The 22,531-nt window shown below is 35.1% G+C and overlaps 1 protein-coding gene across 8 annotated transcripts in view; it reads left to right on the top strand.

Moving 5' to 3' along the window:
• NEK1 (NIMA related kinase 1) overlaps positions 1-22,531 on the top strand; it is a 226,358-nt gene that overhangs the window by 88,221 nt on the left and 115,606 nt on the right. For all 8 annotated transcript variants that reach the window (XM_032413176.1, XM_032413181.1, XM_032413179.1 and 5 more), the window contains one exon: positions 8,846-8,948. In XM_032413176.1, the coding sequence (XP_032269067.1) occupies positions 8,846-8,948 (103 nt within the window). The remainder of the gene's footprint in view (positions 1-8,845; positions 8,949-22,531) is intronic.

Raw genomic sequence — 22,531 nt, 5'->3', positions numbered from 1 at the left:
ATAGAAAAAAACATTTAAAGGATATAGTTATCATATTTCTAGAAGATATAAAGTGGAAAGAAATAGTAAATATGTGGTAAGATTGATTAGGAAACAAAATAATCTCAGTAGACCATAGCTACAGTGAACTCGAATTGGATAAAATTTAACAGGAATAAATTTGATGTACTTTTGAGTCTGAAAAATTTTCTGACCAAATAAATATATACTTGAAAAAGGTTTATAAATAGCATACATTTAAAAAAATGAACTAATGACCCTTCCTTGCCCTGTGGATCAAATTATACCCCCTAAATGGCCTACAAGGTCTCATAGAGGACTCTGTACTCCTTATTTTGGTGCTCCTGCTTTCTATACTTCTGGGAGTAAGGAGATAAAAAACATTTTTTTTTTTTTCATCCTGTTCCTTTGCATCTGCTGCTCCCTCTGCCTAGCATACCTTCACCTCTGCCCACTTTGCCTGGCTAATGCCTGTTCATTATTCTGGCCTTGGTTTATGTTAACAGTTATTTATTAGCTCTATAAAATAAAATTGAGGACCTGCTTGAGGAATTCCAACTTGTAATTTTGCCAGGTAAGTTCATTAAAAAAAAAGTTATCAGCCCCATCATTAAAAAAAAAAAAGTTATAAGCCCTAATTCCATCCTTTGATAAAAGAATGGACATTTTTTTCTTTTTAAGTAGGCTCCACACTCAGCATGGATCCCAAAACGGGGCTTGAACTCATGACCCCTGAGATCGAGACCTGAGCTGAGATCAGGAGTCGGAGGCAAGGGCCCCTGGGTGGCTCAGTCGGTTAAGTGTCCGACTCTTGATTTTGGCTCAGGTCATGATCTCAGGGTTGTGAGATTGAACCCTGTGTTGGGATCAGCACTGGTGGGGAGTCTGCTCCAGATTCTCCCTCTCCCTCTGCCCCTCCCCGCTGCATGTGCTCTCTCTCTGTGTCTGTCTCAAATAAAAAAAATAAATCTTTAAAAAAAAGCCTCAGACACTTAACCGACTGAGCAGCCACATAGGCGCCCCAAAAGAATGGACATTTTAATGTGAAAAAAGTAGGATGACATAATCTTAGAGTACTGATTATCCTCTAGATTAAATAAATTTGGATTTGTAGAAATAAGGTAGTCATTTCTTTATATTATTGACGACTATTGAAAACTTAATGATAGAATACCACTGGTCAGAGAATGAATACTGGCTAATCATTACTGCTGTTCTAAGCCTGAATTAGTTGGTCTTATGAGATGCTCTCACATCTGGACACATGCCTCTCTGTAGTAGAAATGAGCCTGTGTGAAGAGGCCTTGAGGGTGAGTTGAGCATTCCCTCCTTGGTCATTGTTTGTATAGCTCCAGGGGGAGCTTTTTGGGCACCCTTCATCTCTCTCACCATTACCTTTGCATTTACTACTATCATCCTCATAAGTTTATTTTTTTATTTGTACATGTTAGTGTGATCAGGTCTCAACAAAACCTTGCCTTTGTCAGCAAGCCATTCTGTCTCATTAGGTTTATAGCTCCTTTCTTTTTTTCTTTTTTAGTGTGTTGATTTTACAGTTTAATACTGAGCAGTCAATTTATTTCTCTTAATTTCAGATCCTGGTGGAGTATATATTCACAATAGGTTAAATTAGGGAAAAAGAAGCAAGTTTAAAACATGTATCAAAGATATGCTTCTCTCCTGCAAACTCCTTGTAAATGAAAAGAAAATCAGTAGAAAAGCCTTGAACCTAGTATAATTATATTGTGTTATAAGAATATAAATACCCTTATCTTTTATAACTAGTAATCATTGGTAAGGAAAAGATTTAACTGCTGTGTGTATGATATTCTCCAATTTCCATGCTTCCTAATACTCATTGTTTCATATTTATATTATGCTGTAGTCCTTTTCCACTGTCATGATCAACAACTTTTACAACCCCCTCAAACTTAAGCTATTATCTTTGCTCCTCAATGTTTTGCTTTACTCAAAAGCATTTATTCTTTTTTTTTTTCCTTCTCATTCTGAAGTTCCCTTGCTGAGTTCAAGAGTGCTCACCTATTTCCTATTTTAAAAATGCTAGAAGCTAAGTACCTTGTCATCTCCCTTTCACATAGGGTTCTTTTTTTTTTTCCTTTATGATTTTATTTATTTGAGAGAGAACACAAGCAGGGGGAGTGGTAGAGGGAGAGGGAGAAGCAGGCTCCATGCCAGGACCCTGGGATCATGACCTTGAGTTGGGTTTTTTAAAAAATATTTTATTTATTTATTTGAGAGAGAGAGAGAAAGAGCACGAGTGGCAGGTGGGTAGAGGGAGAGGGAGAAGCAGACTCCCTGTTGACCAGGGAGCCCGACATGGGGCTCCATCCCAGGATCCCAAGATCATGACCTGAGCAGAAGGCAGATGCTTAACTGACTGAGCTACCCAGGCGCCCTCACATAGGATTCTTTTTTTTAATTTAATTTAATTATGTTATATTAGTCACCATACAGTACATCATTAGTGTTTTGATGTAGTGATCCACGATTCATTGTTTTCATATAACACCCACTGCTCCATGCAGTACGTGCCTTCCTTAATACCCATTACCGGGCTAACCTATCCCCCCACCCTCCTCCCCTCTAAAACCCTCAGTTTGTTTCTCAGAGTCCATAGTCTCTCATGGTTCGTCTCTCCCTCTGATTTCCCCCCCTTCATTTTTCCCTTCCTTCTCCTAATGTCCTCCATGCTATTCCTTTTGTTCCACAAATAAGTGAAACCATATGATAATTGACATTCTGTGCTTGACTTATTTCACTTAGCATAATCTCCTCCAGTCCCATCCATGTTGATGTAAAAGTTGGGTATTCATCCTTTCTGATGGCTGAGTAATATTCTATTGTATATATGGACCACGTCTTCTTTATCCATTCATCTGTTGAAGGGCATCTCGGCTCTTTCCAGTTTCTTAACCAAACATTCATACCTCTTTTCTCTCCCTTTTGTTCATGGAAAAAGAAACCCCAAAGGAAAGTTACAAGTGGGTTTTTTGTCTTGTTTTTCTGCTTGTCAAAGTGATACAGGTTAGTTTCAGAAAAATTATGAAGCATAAGGAGGGTGTTAGAAGCAGGAATGGAAGTCACTACTTATCTCTACAGAGGCAGTTCCTGTGAAGACTTGGGTCCGTTTTCTTTGTATTTTTTTGTTTAGTTAGTGGAGACCAAATCGTATGTACAAATTTGTTTCTGGTTGGGGTTTTTTTTTTTTAATCAGTTTTTATTTAACATTTTTACCATAACATTTTCCCATGCTAAAATTGTTTTCAAGGGAATTTTGATGTCTCTGTAAGATTCCAGGGTCTGAATTACCATAATTTATGTAACAAATCTCCTACTGTAATCCATTGTTTGTAATTTTTATTTTTTTGGAATTTTTTTTGCCAAATTTTATTTTTTGTTCCTCATTTCTGTATAATAAAATCTTAGAAGTACAATTATTGGATTACAGACGTTGGTCAGTTATGTTCTTGGTGAAGATTCTAGAAAGAAATATTAATATATTTATTAAATTTATTTAACTATATGTATTTATTAACTAAATATTAGCTAAATATAACTAAATAAATATTATTAACTAAATATAACTAAATTTCTGTTTGGAAAAACTGTACCAATTTATGTTCAATCTAACAATATGTGATAGTGCCCATTTTATTACGCTCTGGCCAGTACCAGTAGCTTTTTAGGAGCTAAAGAAGTTTTTTAAAAATATAAAATTTGAAATTAAAGTAGTAGAGGAGGTGAAGTTTTCACTATATTCTATACTGGTTACGTAAAAGGATATTGATAAACTAGGCACCTATAAGAATAGCGATTTATGAAGATGATGATAATGATAATAAAAATAGGAGCTAATATTTAGTTGGGCACTTTCTGCCAAGACCAGTTTGAAGTAATTTACATATATAGTCAATTCACATTATTTGTGGAGTGTGTGTTTATGAATTTGACTACTTGCTAAAATTTATATACAACCCCACAATCAGTACTCCCAGTGCTTCCATGGACATTCATGGATGTGTACAGAGCAGCAAAAAATTTTGAGTTGTCTGGTGCATGTATTCCAATCTGAGTTTGAAAAGGTGATGCTTTGCTTTCTTGTTTCAGCACTCATAAACAAATGTAGTTTTAGTGGTGTATTTATTACCGAACTTTGCATTTTTGTGCATCATCTTGGTGATTTCACTGATTAAAATGGCCCTCAAACAGCACTGAAGTGCTGTCTGATGTTCTAAGTGCAGGAAGGCTGTGATGTATCTCATGGAGAAAATATTTGTGTCAAATAAGCTTTGCTCCACTGTGAGAAAGAGTGTTGTTGCCCGTGTTGTTGGCCGAGACGAGAGTTCAGGCTATATACATTAAATAAGGCGTCTTTAAATAGAAACACACATAAAACAGTGTTATATATCAATCCATTGTGGAAGATATTGTAACAAGAGGCTAGTAGGAACATAACCCTGTATTTTTCCTAGGGGTGGTGGTTCAGTATTGGCTAATTCAGTGTTCATGGTAACCTTACAGAATATGACTACTCTGAATAATGGGAATTGACCATAGTATTAACTCATTTATTTATCACCAATGCCATGGGGCAGGTATTAAAATTTTCCCTGTTTTACAGATTAAGAAATTGAGGTACTGCATAAACAAATAATTTGTTGAAGGCCACGTAACTATTTATTAGTAAAACCAGAAGTCGAAAGTGGACAGTTTGTTTCCAAAGTTCACTCACTTGACTGTTGTGCCATATTGACTTTAGTGAGGATTAAAACAATTTATTAGGAAAATTAAAGAAGCTGGGAGAATTTAGCCACCATTAAAGAAAGCACGCTTAAAGGAGCAAGCCTAGAAAAATTGGATGGCTTTTCATGTAAAAGAGAAATTAGACTTATATATATTTCCACCATGTCGAATTATTATGACTCGGAGAAGTTGAGGAACTGATTTTAGCCCAGTATGAGGGCTGTTCAGTGGCTGGCCCTTCGTGGGATTTAATGAATGTCCTCAAACTGAAGCTATTAAACTAGAGGTTTGAATGACCATGTGTCAGGTATATCCAGATGGGAATAGAGGAATGCTTTATTCATCAAGAAGTTAGACTAGTTAGTACTTAAGGTCTCCTCCCATTTAAATACTATGATTCTTTTGTCTTGTACATTTTAGTGGCCATTGGCATTAAAGGACACTTTCTCCACACTGTCCTAATAACTGGTTTTATTGTAATTTGTATGTCATTGTCTTTTCTGGTCAGTTCTTTTCCCTAATTCAAACTGAATCAGCAAATTGATATTTATGGTCAACTCACTCTTTCAAATTCTCTTTTCTTATATTTTGGATCGCCCCTATTTGCCTGCTCCCCTCTTTATGGCTTTACCTATTTTTCCTCTTCTCTTATTATCAGTAACTCTGGCCAGTCTGACTTTGCTTGTATCTGTCTTAACACATCTCTTCAATTAGCTTTTTCTTTAAGACTTCTTTTAGAGCAGTTTTAGGTCTCTCTCAGCAAAACTGAGAGAGAAGGTACAGAGATTTCCCATCTATTATCTCTGTCCCCACATTTACATAGCCTTCCCCCTTATCAGCATCCCCCATCAGAGTGGTACACTGTTGCAGCTGATGAACTTACATTCAATTAGCTTTTTAATATTAGAGCCTGAGCCATGTAAGACCATTTTATAAAACTATTGAGTGCCTCTTAACACTTACGTTTTATAGGTGCTTTTACTTTTCCAAGTCTTTTTCTTTCTATTGCATCATTTAATTTGGGTAAAGCTGACAGCAGTTCCATTCCATCAGATCGACATTATGCCACTTAGAGGAGGAAGCTTAATGAGTAAACCCCCTACATTCTTTTCTCATCTCCTTAACTCTATACCACTCCAGCTCTTCTACCTTAAACCATATTGACTCATTTTTTATTTCTCCGATTATTTCTACTACCTGGATTGCTACTTATTTTTGTGTTGTTTTTACCTCTTAATCACCCATAATCATCCTTCAGAATTTTTAAATATCCCTTACCCGTAAAGGATCTGAGCCATGGATGTGAAGTAACCTACCCACCTGTTGGCACTTATTCATGCCTTTGTAATAAGAAAAGGAAAGGGAAGAACTTACTCCTTTTTTCCCCCCCCTCTCTTTTCAGGATGAAAAAAGGGGTTGTCTTAGAATAATTACTTCTTTTGAATGCATTTTAATGTCTCTGTATTTTACTTTGCTAATTCCTAATTTCTTAGGTTTATATATTTATATAGTAATTGTGGTTTATATAGTGTTTATGTTATCATTACTTTATTATTAATCTAGGTTATTGTTTTACTGATTTTAAGTGGAATAATTTTGGAACTCAAAAGATGGAGAAGATAGAGTGTTTAATTTGTCTAAAATAGTATGTGCTATGAATTCTTAATAATGTTTAAGGAAGAAAATGACCATTGAATAAATTGACTATTTCTGGTTTATTTCTACGAAGGTAGCATGAACAGTTTGTGCCAATAGTTTAGCAGTTTTACTGTTTTAGAGAGGAATAAGAATATAAGTATGGGTTCTTATTTTAGTGTATATGAAGTAGTAAACAAATGTCAAAAATAAAGACAGTTTACTTACAGGTTTTTAAGTGTTATGAGGGGTCATAGAATTAATTAAACTGATTTTGTCCTTCTTTTAATAAGGTTCATTACTCTCATTTTTGTATATTGAATCAACCTTGTATTTTTGGAACTCTGTTTTATACATCTTTAGATCTTCAAAGACAGATATAGTATAATATGGCAAATAGTTGACACTTAATAAGTATTTGTTTAATAAATGAGAGGCGAAAAGAAATAATAATGTTAAGCAAAAATCACTACAGGTTTTAAGTTTGTGATTGAAAGCAGTGAGTTATGTAAACCTGCTTATTTAAACCAGCTTAGGAAAAGACTATTCAGTGAAGCTAAACCTATAAATCATATAAATAAATAGAACAGGAGTACTTTATATATTTAAATGGTATGAAAATCTATAAATTAAAACCATTATATATATGACCAGGTTTTACTAAAATAATTCTGTGCAGCTGTTGTATTAACATATGTCAGTTGGAGGTTTAGACTGACAAACATTGGACATAGTACCTTAGGATGGGAAATGAAACATGTTTTACTTTTATAAAGGTCAGAGATGCAGTCAGGATACAAAGCAGAGAGATCAGCAATTTTATTTAATTGTAAGTGGTGGTGTAAGCTTCCAGGACCCCCCAAAAGAGCCTTACCCATAGACATGCAGCTTCAGATTACATGTCTGAGTGTCATATCCTCTTAAAGTTTATGGGCCCTCTTCAGGCCCAACCTTATATAAAGGGACTATAGCTGACTAGGATACAGCCTTGCCTGGATATATGCAGGGAGGTGTGTTGCATCCAGACTAGATATTAATCTCATAATTATATGGTGCATAGTATGACTGCTAGAGGATAGCACATGTGCACTACAGAGGCATAAACAAATTTCTTATTCATTGTTCTTAATCTACTCAAACTACCATGGGTTATGAAGTACATTTCTGAATTTGGTGATGTGGAACTAGATTAAGAGTTAGCTACCTACATACACCTGACAGTCATAATAAAAGGCTCTTAACCAGTTATTGGAATTATCTAATCTTAGAAAATTCCAATGATGGAAATCAGGAAGTGTTTAAATCTTTTGGAAGACAGAAAAGACATTACTTCATGTATTATTCAGAACATAGTTATGATCTTAAAGAGAGGCTGTAGCAAGTTTGTGTGCCTTAGTAGCCAAAATCTGAGTGGAAGCACAGCCAGTCACTTGTTCATCTTTTTAACTCACCTCCAAAATTAACTGCAGTTGATATTATGCTATGAGTTCTCTGAGTGTTGGGGCTGGGTTTTATTTATTTTTGTATCTTTCAAAATATATTAACAGGCAGGCATAATATGTAAAAGACACAATATATATTAGGTACAATAGAACAGGTATAGTATATATTAGATGTTCAACAAATGTTTATATATATTTTTTAAACTAAAACCTAAATTTTTAAAATTTTAAAAAAAATTTTTAGAGAGAGGGAGCACATGCCAGCAGGGATGGGAGGCGCAGAGGGAGAGGGGTAGAGGGAATCTTAAGCAAGCTCCACACCCAGTGCAGAGCCCGACTCAGGCCTCAGTCTCACAACCCTGAGATCATGACCTGAGCAGAAATCAAGAGTCAATGCTTAACCAACTGAACCAGCCAGGTGCCCTTATATTTTTTATTTGTAGTCTAAACTCAACGTGTTTACATTCTTTTATAATTGTCAGAGAAAGATACAGAAATATAACCTGTGCATTTTACTTTTTAATAGTTGTGATACTCAAGGAATTTAGACATTGCTTTTTAACTGTATTTTGAAAACTCACAAACTTTTTATTCATTTTTGAATTTGTATTTCAGTTTTGAAATTGCTACTGTACTGCATTAATTTTACTTCAATGCTGTTTAAAGAAGGTTCTTAGATATATTTGGTACAGAGTTCCGAGATAAGTTTCACTACTGGGAAACTATTGAGATTCTTCTATAATTAAATATAGTCCAAAATAATAAATGTGAGAGAAACCTTCTTGATAAGATTTGGAGTAGTAGTATAGATTTTACTTCTATTTAAAATAGTGAAGAATGTGATTTAGGTAGTAGTAAAATATGTAGCTATTTTTTCATTACAGGGGAAGGTTTTATTTCATATTCTGCAACAAAGAAAACATTTAGAATAAGTCTAATTTTTAACTTTTTGAAATATTTAATGTTTAGAATTTCTGACTTTGCTATTTGTCCAAATTACTCAGGCAAAAGGGGCAGCTAGCTGTGGAAAGAGCTAAACAAGTAGAAGAGTTCCTACAACGAAAACGGGAAGCACGGCAAAATAAAGCTCGAGCTGAAGGACATATGGTACGGTTTTTTTTTTTTGAGATTTTGAACATACTAATATTCAAAGTGAAGGTCTGGAACAAGGTAGGTATAAATGAATTCTAAATCTTTACGAACATTTACTCTAAACTTTACAGAGTATAAAGTTGTGATAATGTCTTTACCATATGTCTTCTGCCATATCTTATACCAAGGTGAAATTCTATTGATGGTTTGGTTAATTAGGAATAAGTTCATAGCTGTAATCTTCCTTTAAAAAGAGAAGTAGATAAAGCAACCTAGATATTTATATTAAAACAAATGAGTTTTTACATTGCTAGGTTTGTTTTTTCATACATGCTTTTGGTTTTAAATACTTTTAAGTAGCAAAGAATTTTAAAAGAAAAATGGGAAACATTTTGATAAATATAAGTGTAACAATGTATTTTCTCAAACACACATTAGAAGCAAAAGTATATTAAAACCTCCATTATGCCAGCTAACTTAATTAAGTCATGTATCCAAGAAGATATTAACAGTTTTTAGATAATCATTTTAGTAGTTAAAACTTAATAGTTTTGACTTGTAGAGGTGCACAAATGCTTTTTGACCTTTTGTCCGCAGAACAGCTGATGATTGTTTCTATCAGCACACCACACCATGAAGCATCTTGCTAACATAGAAAATAGGTCAATTATATGGTAGTGTACTTGGATTACATTTATAACTACTATAAGTTCATAAGTGGTATCTTTGTGAGTTAATGTAATTACTTCAATTGAGGATATTTTTCTTTGAAATAATGTCATCAAAATATACTTATATTTTTTAATGGTTACCCTTTATATTTTTAACACATGAATTTGTTTTTCTAATTTTGGAATTAATCTGTATTTGTATCCTTTCTGTAGATAGTAGAAGAGAACCTCCTGTGTTTTCTCTTACCCCATATCTCCAAAGTTAATAGCATCTGGAATTTTAGTTACAGATTTTAATTTAAAATATTTTAAAACAATTATTAGACTTGTCAAGATTTATATATTTCTTTCCTCATCATTACATTCTACTATTCTGCCCTCACTTTATTTTTCTTTATGATGGAGAATATTCTCTGGCAATTCTTTTGGACAGAAACTTCCCAAGATATGTTGGGAATTGTCTTTATTTTGTCCTCATGCTTAAATGATAAGTTGTAGTAGTGGTCAGTTGGTGAATATGCTTAGCATTTGTATGCCTGAAAAATTATTTTGCCTTCTTTTTTGAAAAATATTTTTGGTGAGTGTAATATTATAGGTTGAGATTTTTTTCTTTCTGTACTTTAAAGATGTTTCTCTAGTTGTCTTCTGGCATGTCTGTTTCTGATAAGAAGTTCACTGTCATTCTTATCTTTTTCCTATATATGTAATATGTCTTTTTTCTCTACTGACTTTTAACATTTTATCACTGGAAACAGTTTGATTACAGTGTAGCTTAGTGTAGTTTTCTTCATGTTTATTTTGTTGGGATTCACTGAGTTTCTTGGATCTGTGGATTTATAATTTTCATCAAGTTTGGAAGAATTTCATCTATTTATTAAAAAATATTTTTCTGTTCTCTCTCTTTGATTCTGAGACTCTCAGTACCCATTCACTAGACCATGTGATGCTCTCTCAACAGCTCATTGAGGGTCTGTTCATTTTTTTTCACTCTCTTTCCTATTTTTCATTTTGGATAGCTTTTATTTCTGTATCTTCAGGTTCATTAATCTTGTCTTCTGCTTTGTCTAATCTATTAATCCCATGCAGACATTGTATTTCTTTTTAATCTCAGAAAATTTTTTCATCTTGTATTTTTTATTTCTTAAAGTTTATTTGGGTCATTTTTATACTTTCCATTTCTCTATAATGTTTATGTTTTTCTCTACATTCTTGAATTTGAAGATAATAGCTGTTTTAATGACCTCTAATAATTCTGTTATCTTTGTCATTTCTGATTGATTTTTCTCCTCATTGGGGTCTTTTCCTACTTCTTCACATACCTTGTAATTTATGATTGGATGCCAGGTATTGTGTGTGTGTATAAAAATTTTGGATATTTTCATATTTAAGTATGTTGGGGCTTTATTCTGGGATGCAGTTAAGTAACTAGGAAATGGTTTTGAGTCTTTCAGAGTTTGCTTTTAAGTTCTGCTAAGGCAGATCCAGAACAGCCTTAAGTCTAGAACTAATTTGGCCCCATTGCTTCAACTACTGCTTCTTTTCCTTTTTCTCCTTAAGAGAATGCCTATTAGATGGATAGATTGGAACTTTCATCAAATGTCCTTTTGTCTGTACTTCTGTTTCACCCTTTTTATCCCTTTCTCATCCTTTTTATCCCTTTCTCTCTTACTGCTATATTTTAGAAATATTCCTAGGCCTGGTTTTTAGCTCACTAATATAGTCTTAAGTGTTGTCTACTCTACAGTTCAGCCCACCTAATGAGGTTCTTCTTTTGATTTAGAAACTTGTATTTTCATGTCCATGAAATGTAATTCGTTTTGCCCTAAATCTCCTTAATCATATTCTCATTTTTCTGATAATACTACAGTTATTGCAAAATCTTGTTTTTAGTGTGCTATTATTGGTTTCCTCCGTTTTTGAGTTCTCTATTTCACAGTGTTGGCATTTGTCAAACCTTGGTGTTCTTGACAGTATTCATATTTGGGAGTGGCTATTTTATTGCTCATTACCTTTGTTTGAGTGACCTCCTGGTGAGATGGGAGAGTGTTACTGACCTGTCCCCTGCACAGTTTTCAGTGGGAGTAGAGAATGGATGGAACGTGTATTGATATTCTATTAGGCAAATACCTCAACACTTTATTTTCTGGGCTAAGGAGACTCTCATTCTTCTTCATTATAACCAGTCATTCAGAGGATTAGCCTATCTTTTACCACTATGCCCTCTCTGGTCACTCCTATCTGAAGGTAACTAACTGCTTTCTGGCTTGTGGAGATGAGTAATGCAATGGAGGTAATCCTCTTACTGCAACCACTGTTGTCTGCTCGTAGACCTTCTCATGTTCTTAGCTTCCAACAAGTCTGAGAGCATGCTTAATGCTGCTCACACCTTCTGTGATAGTATTCTTTCTGACATGCTTTTGCTAGGGAAATTTCTCACTTAAAACTGATTTTGTATACTTTTCTTTATCTCTGGGTTCCTTATGTACTTGGGACTACCAAGAGTTTTGCTTGTTTTTGAGTGCTGATATGTATTCACTTAAAACAACTTTCTTCTAGGATTTTGCAAGAAGGGAAGCAATAGTGTCATGTTGCCATCTTACAAACAGAATTTAGTATTTTTTTTTAAAGATTTTATTTATTTATTTGACAGAGAGAGACACAGCGAGAAAGGGAACATAAGCAGGGGGAGTGGGAGAGGGAGAAGCAGGCTTCCTGTGGAGTGGGGAGCCTAATGCAGGGCTCTGTGCCAGGACCCTGGGATCATGAACTGAGCTGAAGGCCGATGCTTAATGACTGAGCCACCCAGGCACCCCCAGAATTTAGTATTTTTATTTTCTTATCATTAAAAAAAAACCTTAAATACTTAAGAGATCAGCAGTGCATTTTGACTGATTTTTTATATGACCTTCCAAGATTCATTTTGTTAAACTATACAGAATTTCTTCATTCCCTAGATGACTAAGTGTATACATAAAACTTTACCTTAGAAAGATGTGGGTAAGAGTGAAGAATTTCTATTTTTCTATTTTATATTGGGTATTGCATCATATATTAAGTTTTGTCTATCTGCTAATTTAAAAACAAGGCAGTTAAACATTTTTGGGGTAGTAGGTTAATTAATTAAAGGTTACTTAATTAAAGCTTACCCAGATGTAGTTTGTCTCTAGAGTAATTTATCATCTTAATGTTGAATAAGAATATATACACTAGTAATGTGAGGCAATGGATAGAAGTGAGAGCTAAAGTTAACTGTTGGGAAGGCCTCACAGATTTTAAGTTTGAAGTTAGAACTTTTTTATAATGAGATAGAGGTACTATTTAAAGTTTGCCTCTCTGTATTAGTTTTCTATTGCTGTGTAACAAATTACCATAAACTTAGTAGCTTAAAGCAACACAAATTTATTACAGTTTCTGTGCATCAGGAATCTGACATGTTTTAACTGGATCCTCAGCTCGTGGTTTCATAAAGCTAAAATCATGGTGTCAGCCATCTGTGTCCTTATCTGAGGCTCAAGTAGGGCAAGATCTTCTTCACTGCTTAGAGTGTTGGTAGAATTCTTTTTCTTGCTGTTAAAGGATTGAGGTCTTCATTGTCTGACTAGCTTTTGACCAGGGGTCCATCTCATTTCTAAGAGACCACTGTCAGGTCTTTACCATGTGGCCCCCTTCATCTCAGCAACAGATAACTTTTTGTGCATCAAACCCCTCCCATGCTTCAAATTCCTGACTGCCACTTCTACACCCAGCTGGAGAAAACTCTGATATTAAAGAGCTCATGTGATATCACTTCACACCTGTCAAAATGGCTAGTATCAAAATAAGAAATAGTGAGTGTTGGTGAGGATATGGAGGAAAGAGAGCCCTTGTGCTCTGAGCAGTAATGTAAATTGGTGCAGCCACTGTGGAAAATAGTATGGAAGTTCCTCATAAAATTAAAAATAGAAATACCAGCTGACTTAGCATTTCCATTTCTGGTTATTTACCCAAAATAAACAAAGATACTAATTCGAAAAGATATATGCACCCCTGTCTTTATTGCAGCGTTATTTATAATAGCCAAGATATGGAAGCAACCTAAGTATCCATTGATAGATGAATGAATAAAGAAGATATTGTATGTGTGTACACACACACACATACATGTGCATGCACACACATACATGCACACACATAGGAATACTACTCAGCCATGTAGAAGAATGAAATCTTAACATATATGACAACATGGATAGACCCAGAAGATGTTATGCTAAGTGAAATAAGTTAGGGAAAGACAATAAACTGTATGACTTCGTTTAAATATGGAATCTAAAAAACAAAGTAGAAATGGACTCGTAAATACAGAGAACAAATTGGTGGCTGCCAGAGGGGCAAAGGGTGAGAGGATGAACAAAATAGGTGAAGGGGATTAAGTGGTACAAACTTCCAGTTATAAAATAAATAAGTGATGGGGATATAAAGTATAGCATAGGATTTATAGTCAGTTATGTTGTAGTAAGTATGTATAGTGACAGATGGTAACTAGACTTACTGTAGGATCGTTTTGTAATGGAAATAGATGCTGAATCACTCAGTTGTACACCTGAAACTAATATAATATTGTATGTCAACATTACTTCAGTTTAAAAAAAAAGAAATAGCTCACAAATATCTCCTATCGATGAATAAATATGTAAACAAATAAATGGCTCATGTGATTGGTCAGGCCCACTGGATAATGTCTCTATTTTAATGTCAGTCATTCCATTTAACATCACCTAATTGTGTAGATAAAATCCATCATATATAAAGTGCTGGGGATTATATAGCATTTGTAAGCCTGGTGGAGCAGTAAGGGTAACAAGAAACCTTGGAGCTTTTAAAATTCTGCCTATCACACTCCCTTTGCCTGTAATTTTAGAGACTACATCTGGGGACAGTAGACTAGGCTAGGTGAAGGAGCTCCTTTTAAGTGCTGTCTTTACCAACATGCTTGATAGGACAATATTCTACCCAGGTCTTCAAACAAGAACTTTTTTAGAAATTGGTTTTATTAATAGTTGCAATTTAAATACAATGAAAGTCACTACTCTTTAAGTGTATATCACAGTGAGTATGGACAAAGTAGTCATGTAACCACTGCCACAATCATGGTATAGCACTATCCCATCATCACTTAAGTTTTCTCATCTCACAATAAGAAAAACAAAATTTGTGGGCACCTGGGTGGCTCAGTTGGTTAAGCGACTGCCTTCGGCTCAGTTCATGATCCTGGGGTCCTGGATCGAGTCCCGCATCGGGCTCCCCCTGCTCTGTGGGGAGCCTGCTTCTCCCTTTGCCTCTGCCTGCCACTCCCCCTGCTTGTGCATGCACACTCTCTCTCTGTCAAATAAATAAATAAATAAATCTTTAAAAAAAAATTTGTAACTGTATATGATTCATGCTAACCAAACTTCTTGTGATAATTATTTTTTCATATATACATATATCAAGTCATTATGTTGTACGCCTTGAATTGGTACAGTGTTATGTGGTAATTATATTTCAATAAAACTGGGGGGAGGGTTTTTTGGTGTCCCTTTGGAGTCAATCTGCCACCAACTATAGGAAACAACTGATGTACTTCCTGTCACTATAGTTTTGTCTTTTTATTTTTATTTAATTAATTAATTAATTAATTAATTTAAGATTTTTATTTATTTGTGAGAGAGAATGAGCAGTGGGGAGAGGCAGAAGGGGGGAGAGAGAGAGAGATTGAGAGAGAGAGAAGCAGACTCACTGCTGAACAGGAATCCCATCGCAGGGCTCAGTCCCAGGACCTGGAGATCATGACCTGAGCTGAAGGCAGACGCTCAACCTACTGAGCCACCCAGGTGCCCCAGTTTTGTCTTTTTAAAAATCTTATGTAGGGGGCACCTCTCTGGCTCAGTGGGAAGAGCATGTGACTCTTGATCTAGGGATCATGAGTTTGAGTACCATGTTGGGCATAGAGATTACTTAAATAAATAAAAATTTTTAAAAAGTAAAGATTTTATATTTATCAATTATATAATATATAGTTTTTTAAAATTTTATTATGTTATGTTAGTCACCATACAGTACATCATTAGTTTTTGATGAAGTGTTCCATGATCCATTGTTTTCATATAGCACCCAGTGCTCCATGCAATACATGCCCTCCTTAATACCCATCACTGGGCTAACCCATCCCCCCACCCATAATATATAGTTTTTTGAGGTTGATATATATCAGTAGTTTGCTCTTTTTTATTCCATATTGAGTCATATTCCATTGTGTGGATGTATCACAATTTGTTTATTCCTCAGTTGATGGACATTTGTGTAGTTTCTGAAAGAGATGCCTTTAAACTTGTTGGAGTAATGTGAAAATTAAGTTCACAAACTTATATGCATACATGTATAATTGGTTAGCCTGTCCTTCCTAGGGAGCCCTTCTTTCTGAATTGGCATATCCCTCCTTATTATGTGTAACTTAGCTAGTGACTATTTTTATATTCAGGCTTCTGAACTTTGCTGAGGGAAATTAAAGTTCTGATAATTAATGTCAGATCAGGTTTTGGTCTCTGGCTTCAGCCAAGCTGTCAGTCCTGCTAGCAATCTTTTTATATCTTCATGGTCAGTAGCCTCTCTCATTGTCCGCTGTGGAAATTTTCTTCAATAATTTTGCCCTTTATCTTTCTATGAAGATAATCATGATTTCATCATTATTTCACAGAGAAAATTGGGCTTACAAGGCCCACATTTCCTCACATTTTCTGCCCCTAAACTTATAGATTTATAATTGTACCAAATTTTTCTTTGTTTTCTCTAGTCTCGGAGAAGGACAGAACTTCCTCTATTCAAAAGTAATTTCTCCCATTCCATCCTATTTGATAGTTATACTACTAATTGTTAACATCTCATTTATTGGGTATTTGCTATATGTTAGTTGTCGTTCTAAGTTCTTATATTACTTCTAATCTCACCACAGTTCTCTGAGGTAGATGCTTTTACATTCGTATTTTACATCCTACTGAGGCATAAAGAAATTAACCAGATCAAGCTTTACAGCTGCTAAATGATAGAATAAGTATCTAAATTTCTGTAGTCTGGGGGCGCCTGGGTGGCTCGGTTGGGCATCTGCCTTTGGCTCAGGTTGTGATCTTAGGGTCCTGAGATCGAGCCCCGTGTTGGGCTCCCTGTTCAGTGGGGAGTCTGCTTCTCCCTCTGCCCCTTTTCCTTCTGCCCCTGTTCGTGTGCTCGCTCACTCTCTCTTTCTCTCCCTATCCCTCAAATAAATAAATAAAATCTTTTAAAAAAATAAATTTCTGTAGTCTGACTTTAGAGCCCACACTTTCATCTGTTTACTTAAGGGCCTTCTTGCCCTTGCTATTCCTTCATTCCTAATGTTCCAGGTTTTCTTAAGTCATTTCTGTCTATAGAAATTCCTTTAGCAGTTCTTTTGGATCAGGCCTGCTAGCTATAAATCCTCTTATTTCTGATGTAGTATTTTGGGTTGACAGTTCATTTCTTTTAACATTGAAAACATGTTACTTCTCTTTCTCCTATGTAGTATTTATTTATTTATTTATTTATTTATTTATTTATTTGACAGAGAGAGGCACAGCGAGAGAGGGAACACAAGCAGGGGGAGTGGGAGAGGGAGAAGCAGGCTTCCCATGGAGCAGGGAGCCCGATGTGGGACTCGATCCCAGGACCCTAGGATCATGACCTGAGCCAAAGGCAGATGCTTAATGACTGAGCCACCAGGCGCCCCTGTCCTATGTAGTTTTTAAGGAGAAATCCTCACCCACTCAAATTATTTTTCTCCTATGAGTAATGTCTTATTTTTCTCTGGATGCTTTAAAATTTTTTTTGCTTGTCTTTAGTTTCAGCACTGTAAATTGTCTTTGGCGTGGATTTCTTTAGGTTTATTCTGTTGGTAGTTTGCTAAGTTTCTTGAACTTGTAGATTTATGCCTTATGCCATTTTTGAGCCATTGCTTCTTCAGGTATTTTTTTTTTTTTTAGCACTGTATTCTTTTCTTCTCTGGGTCTCTGATGACATAAATGTTAGATCTTTGTTCTTGTTTCAACAGTTCGTGAAGCTCTGTTCAGTTTTTTCCAGTTTCTTTTCTATTACTCAGATTGGATAATTTCTATCCTGATTTCAGGTTTTCTTACTCTTGCCCCTTTCATTGTCATTTTGCTTGTTTGACTCATCAAGTGCGTGTTTTTTATTTTGGCAGTTGTAGGTTTCATTTCTTGTGTTTCCATTTGGTTTTCTTTATCTTTTATTCCTTTGCTAATACTTCCTATTTTAACCTTTTTTCACCACTGTTCATGATACTTTTCAAGCACTTTTATAATAGTTTCTTTAAAATTTTTTGTCATATGATGAGCACTGGGTGTTATATGTAAGTGATGAATCACTAAATTCTACTCCTGAAACCAATATTACACTATATGTTAAGTAACTAGAATTTAAATAAAAATTTTGAAAAATGTTTTTGTCAGGTAATTATATCATCTGTGTCATCTAATCATAATCTGCTTATTGTATATTCCCAAGTAAATTGAGATTTTTGTGGTTCTTCATATGCTGACTAATTTTGGATTGTATCCTTAACATTTGGAATATTACAGTATTACTCTGGATTTTATTTAAATCATACAGAGATTGTTGATTGTATTTGTTTTAGCAGACAATTGACCTATCAGGCCCAGGCTACAAGTTCCTACTTTTCTGTTGTATCCTATAGTTCTGGTTAACTTATTTTCTCAAAGTCTTATAGTGCCCTTCAGATTCATCCTACAGTGTGGTCTGTCTGAGATCTGGGTAGAAGTCTAGCTGTTAGCTCTATTTTCAAAGTCTTTGGTGTGCAGAACAGGATTATATCCATACATACATAGGTTGTCAGTAAGCCCAGGACTTTATAAACAACTTAGGAGGTCATTTTCCTGAGCTCCGCCCAGTCTGCCATTGACTTGATGCTTTTCTACTCCCTGGGGCTCTACTTTTCAGTCTTCTAGATATAAGCCTCCTATCTAGGATTTCATCACCTCTGAAGCCAGGGTGGTGGGGAGGGGGGTGATGACGGAGAAGGGAGAGGGAAAAAAAGGAATAGGTTTTGGCTCTGCCTTTTTGGCATGTAAGTGTCACAGACAGAAGTTCCCCTTCAGAGTTTGCTTCCTATAAGCTCCCCATTGCTGTCTCAGCTGCCACCACAGCAGTGAGTTTTCCTGCAGGCTACAGCACAAAAGAAAGTTAAAAAGGAGAGAGAAAGAAAAAAAAAAGGGAGATGTCCTCCTTTCTCCTTACTTTCTCCTTAAGTTTTCCAAAGAGTTCCCTCTGCTCCATAAGCCAGAACTGGAAGTTTGTTTCTTTTCTGTTCTTTCTTTCTTTCTTTTTTTAACCTGTCATCACCAGAGTGCTCAATTCCAGGTTTTTGACCAAAGTTAGGTTTAGGCCAGAAGATACCATAGTTTAAAAAAAAAACCACGGACTCACCACATACTTGGTGGTGGTACTTTGAGTTTTGGTGTTCTCTAATTTGCCTGCTGCTATTTACTTTTCAGAATCCTCAAATGTTCTGTCCAGATTTTATAATTCCATTCAGTGGGAGAGGAGAGGTAGCATGTGCTCATTTCATCTTGCCCAGAACTGGAGCTTTGTGATACCTCATTCTTAGTATGTTCAAAACTAAATGCATTTAATTATTTTCAAACCTAATGCCCTTGCTGTATTACCCCATCTTACTATAAAGAATCACTATTAAAGATGGCTTGACTTTGAGGTTTTGGTTTGAGTTACTGGGAAGTCAAGTGATCTTTCAGAATCATCCCTCTTGTCACTGGCCCACCCAGCTCATATCCATCCAATCAGTGACCAAATCACATGTTTTCTATCTTCTGATTATCTTGTATCCTCATTTCTATTTTTATTATTTCTGCCCTAGTTGAAATTCTCATCTCTTGCTACTCTTTTCATCTCTTTACTTCTAATCTTGGATCTTTATTTGCTTTTTTAAAGTTTTATTCATTTATTTGAGAGAGAGAGATCATGAGCAGGGGGGAGGAGTAGAGGGAGAGGCATACTCCCCACTAAGCAAGGAGCCCGATGCAGGACTCAATCCCAGGACCCTGAGATCATGACCTGAGCTGAAGGCAGACTCTCAACTGACTGAGCCACCCAGGCACCCTAATCCTGGATCTTTCTAATGCATCTTTTACTTGAGCTGGCTGCCACAGTGATCTTTCCAAAGCAAAATTGAATGCATTGCTCATTTGCTTAAAGTTATTCAGTGGTTCTTTATTGCCTGGAGGGTAAATGAAAACTTCTTTAGCTTAGCTGAAAGTTTCCATCCTTTGGCTTTCTTACTGCTCTTGATTTTCCTCTCTCGTACTTTCTTCACCTCTTAAACTTCAGCAATACCAAAGCAATTTTTTTTTACCAGATATCCCATCTCCCTTATCTTTTTGGAGAGAGAGTTCATAGTACCTTTCTGTTGCCTTGTTGGCTTGGGCACTATTGCAGAGGATGTGGGAGAGATTCAGTGGGGAAGAGTAAATTGGTTTCCTGCTGTGAGGGGGAAAATGATTAACTATAGAAATAATTACCATTGTTATGTACAGTGTGTTTTAAATAAAGCTTACAAAAAGCTTTCTGATTTTTCTGGCCTTCATTTATCTTTGTAAGAAAGGAGTTTATCAGCTCTAATAATTAGGCTTAGGGAGGAGAGAGTAGGAGAGGACTATGGTAACATCTCAAGAAGTACTTCAGAGTCTACCTTGAAAACACAATCAGAAATCTGTGGGAACACTCATTCATAGTGTTATGTGCTGTCACTCAATCCTATGTCATGTAGGAAGACTCTCCTTAGCCCAGCATTGTTGATATTGGAAAAAGATCACTTAAAGTAAGTCTAACTAATATAGAGATCCACATTTGGCGTAAAGAGTGAAAAAAAGGTTTGGTTGGGATTTTACCTTGAAAAATACAATTTAAAAATTATTTTGTTTTGGGTATTATATGTAAGTGATGAATCACTAAATTCTACTTCTGAAACCAATATTATACTATATGTTAACTAACTAGAATTTAAATAAAAACTTGAAACAAAGCAAAACAATAAATAAATAGAGAACCTGGAAATACATTCAAGAGACATGTGAAGAAATACTCCTATATCTCTGTGATGTTTAATCACATGGCTTTTGTTGTTTTACCTATTCCATCTTGAGATATAATAAAAATTTATTTTTCTATAAAAAATAATTATACTTTTATCAGAATTTTGGCTATATTTAAGTCTATATTAATTTGAAAGTAATTAATTTAGGGAGGATTGCAATTTTTCTGATAGAATTATGTAATGAATACTGTATGTGTTTTATCAAATCCAAGATACAACTGTAAGGCATATTATTATTTTACGTATGACTAAAAGAGAAAAAGTGTTGCCAGTTTAATTGGTACAGTACTTTTTGTTACTTAACTTTTATACTTGCTTTTAGATTTATATTTTTTTATAAAATAACTTTCAGATTTATGTTTTAATTATATCATTCTTGTGAGTCCATAAAAAGGAAAATATGAATGAAATAAACTGATAAAGGTATTCATTCCTAAATCTACTTCACATTTATAATTTGACTCTCCGGTCATTTCTTTTTTTTTTTTTTAAATTTTATTTTATTATGTTAATTTTATTTATTATGTTTATTTATTGTTATACAGTACATCATTAGTTTTTGATGTAGTGATCCACCATTCATTGTTTTCATATCTAGTCATTTCTTATTTATTTATTTATTTATTTAAGATTTTGCTTTTCATTAGAGAGAGAGCGCGCGTGTGCAGGCAAGCAGGGGGAGTGGCAGGCAGAGGGAGAAGCAGGCTCCCCACTGAGCAAGGATACTGATGTGGGCCCAGGACCCCGGGATCATGACCTAAGCTGAAGGCAGATGCTTAACTGACTGAGCCACCCAGGTGTCCTGTCATTTCTTTTTTAAATTAGGGTTGTTGATGTTCATGTTTTCTCAAGTAATATTATCCTCTACGACACCAAGTGCATTGAGATTTCAGCATTTCTTAAGAGTACTCCAGTTTTGTCTCTTGGATTTTCTGTCAAGGAGTTAACACCAGTCTGCAAGTTTTATTGCTAGCATTTTCTTGTTCTTATTAAAAGAAATCAATGGAAGGTTTTCAACAACTAGCAGGGGTCAAGTTTCCTTTTGAACAAGCCCATAAGTGATTTCTTATATCAAAACTTTAAGGGGTTACAGTTGTCCAGTTATGACACCAAGAAAGAAAAACTAACAAAATTTAGACATCACTCAGGCATAACATATTTATGTTACAACTGATTTCTGGCCCACAGTTGATGAGATTATAACAGAGTATAAGATGCCATTGACTATAAGATGTACCCCATTTCAGAGATATTAAAATGTTAAAAATTATTCATATTAGAATTGATGAAAGATGGTGCACCCTTCACTTCATGATTTTACATGTACTTTTATAATATAAAAGAGAACCACTTTTTAAAAATGGCTGAGGGCACCTGGGTGGCTCAGTTGGTTAAGCGACTGCCTTCGGCTCAGGTCATGATCCTGGAGTCCCAGGATCGAGTCCTGCATCGGGCTCCCTGCTCAGCGGGGAGTCTGCTTCTCCCTCTGACCCTCCCCCGTCTCATGCTCTCTCTCTCATTCTCTCTCTCTCTCAAATAAATAAAATCTTTAAAAAAATAAAAAATAAAAATGGCTGAGACTTTGACAGTTTTCTAAAGATCATTTCTTAATTTTTTAATAACCAAAATATTTTGAGGAATCAACATTATAATTCTTTGCAGTTTTCTTTTATTCATTTAATTTGTCCTGTCATATGTATAGATGATTTTGCATCTGATTTGAACAATTTTACAATATTACTGTCATCATCTTT

The sequence above is a fragment of the Phoca vitulina genome, unplaced genomic scaffold (assembly GCF_004348235.1).
Source record: "Phoca vitulina isolate PV1807 unplaced genomic scaffold, GSC_HSeal_1.0 scaffold14, whole genome shotgun sequence".
NCBI lineage: Eukaryota > Metazoa > Chordata > Mammalia > Carnivora > Phocidae > Phoca > Phoca vitulina.
Note: the sequence above shows the minus strand (reverse complement) of the source record. Positions and strands in the feature narration are given on the sequence as shown.